We start from the raw sequence: 2102 nt of genomic DNA on the forward strand, positions 1-2102 counted from the left end.
ATGAAACACCCTATTAATTAACTCCATAAAAGCTGCCGCGGCATTGGTCAGTCCAAAGGACATAACCAGAAACTCGTAGTGTCCATATCGCGCTCTGAACGCGGTCTTGCTAATGTCACTACCTCTGATCTTTAGCTGATGATACCCCGAGCGGAGATCAATCTTGGAGAACACCCTTGCGCCTTGCAATTGGTTGAACAAATCATCGATCCTGGGCAGCGAGTATCGATTCTTGATCATAAGCTTGTTGAGTGCACGGTAGTCAATGCACAGACACATACTACCGTCTTTCTTCTTCACAAACAAAGTAGGTGCGCCCCATGAGGAAACACTTGGCCTGATAAAACCTTTCTTCAGTAGGTCATTAAGCTGTTCTTGAAGTTCTTTTAGTTTTGATGGGGCCATCTGTACGGTGCCTTTGATACTGGAGCAGCACAGGGTATCAGATCAATCATAAATTCCGTTTCCCGATCCAGTGGTAATCGGGTAAGATCTTTCGGAAAGACATCAGGAAAATCCCTCACCACACTTTTCTCTTCCATAGGTGTAATCTTGGCTTCAGTATCCATTATAGAGGCTAAATAACATTGACAACCCTGTGCTAAGAGCTTCTGAACTTGGAGAGCCGATATGATTGGGTTCTTAGGCTTCTTACTTTTGCTACCCTTGAATACGAACTCATTATCCTCTCTTGTCCGGAAGAGTATCTTCCTCTCTGCACAGATCAGGCTAGCTCCATGTGTGGATAACCAATCCATTCCCAGAATGATATCAAAGTCTTTCATATCTAGAATGATCAAAGTGGCCTCAAGCCCGTGGTCACTTACTCGAACAGGGCAAAAGTTGAAGGACCGGTCAAGCTCGACTTTGCATCCAGTCAGCGTACTAACTGTCAACTTTTGCTCCATTCTGGCCGATTCAATTGGTAATTTCTCGACAAAGGAGGGGGATACAAAGGAGTGTGACACCCCCGAGTCAAATAACACATATGCAGGTAAGGAGCACACAAAAATCATGCCTGACAAACCCCGAATAGCCAAACATGATCAACTCAACATAAATGATTTGATTAAGGTGGTTAAGTACAATACCTATGATAACACTAGGGTTAAACTGAGCTTCCTCATGAGTAACAGAATAAACTTGCCCCTGAGTCTTGCTCGTTGGAGAAGGAACAAGCAGGCGAACAACAATCTTTGCCAGGGGTGCTTTGCAAGTCACAACTGGCCATGAACCTGATTGTCGTGGTTGTGGACAATCCTTGGCCATATGGCCGGACTCCTTGCAGTTGTAACAAATAAGAGTCTGAGCCCCGTAATGAGAAGCAGGTATAGCTTTAGGCACTTGACCCGCATCAGGTCTACAGGACTGAATTGGGGCTGCATTGGTATAAGCCCCTCTCCTCTGGAACTTGTTGGGTCCCCTAGAGTCATGAGATGGCATTGGCATCTTGCCTGCCTGTATAGCCCAATAATTTTCCCTCTGCTGGTCTTCTATCAGCTTGGCAGCTTCAACCACTTCTGCATAGGTGGGGTACTTGTGTAGTACCACCAAAGTACTCAAGCTGGCTCTAAGCCCTCTTTCGAACCTTCTTGCCTTCACATCCTCAGTCTTCAAGTGAGTCAGAGCAAAGTAAAAATACTCCTCAAAGATTTGTTGATATTCAAGGACCAACTTGGATCCTTGACTGAGGCTCATGAACTAAATTCCTTCTTTTCTCAGAAATTTCTTGGGAAGTAGTTCTCCAGAAAAGCTTCCTTAAATTGAGCCCAAGTTGCATTGGTATTTGACCCAGAAATGATCCTTCGAGGAATGCCACCATACATCAACGTCACCTCGGAGTTAAAAGGTAGCACATCAAATCTTCTCGAGATCACTACACGATAGCACCTCAAAGATCCTTTCGAGATCCCATATCCAGGTAGCCGGGAACATGGAGTTATGGATCAATTTATAAAAAGTAGGAGGATGATGCTTTTGAAACTTCTCTGAAAGTTTGGAGGCATTGGCCCATTCCGGTACCACATTTCTGACAGGGAAGGCAGCCGGAGGAGGGGGAGGTGGATTTTGGTTTACTTGCGCTGTAGGAACTTCATTTGCAG

At 45.1% G+C, this 2102-nt stretch overlaps 1 protein-coding gene across 1 annotated transcript; it reads right to left on the reverse strand.

Annotated features, from left to right (window-relative positions):
* Positions 1-386: 386 nt before the first annotated feature.
* Positions 387-1698, reverse strand: LOC122665416. Its single transcript, XM_043861565.1, has 2 exons — positions 1092-1698; positions 387-1018 (listed from the first exon to the last, which is right to left on the reverse strand). The coding sequence occupies exons 1-2, from the start codon at positions 1696-1698 to the stop codon at positions 387-389; spliced, it is 1239 nt and encodes a 412-aa protein (XP_043717500.1).
* Between the last annotated feature and the right edge of the window lie 404 nt (positions 1699-2102).

The sequence above is a fragment of the Telopea speciosissima genome, chromosome 6, assembly GCF_018873765.1.
Source record: "Telopea speciosissima isolate NSW1024214 ecotype Mountain lineage chromosome 6, Tspe_v1, whole genome shotgun sequence".
Taxonomy (NCBI): domain Eukaryota; kingdom Viridiplantae; phylum Streptophyta; class Magnoliopsida; order Proteales; family Proteaceae; genus Telopea; species Telopea speciosissima.

Excerpts from the sequence above, each read along its gene's own strand:
- LOC122665416 (XM_043861565.1), bottom strand. The coding sequence starts at position 1,698 with ATGAGCCTCAGTCAAGGATCCAAGTTGGTCCTTGAATATCAACAAATC. Across the intron at positions 1,019-1,091 it reads TAACCCTAGTGTTATCATAG|GCATGATTTTTGTGTGCTCC; the intron begins GTATTGTACTTA and ends GGGGTTTGTCAG.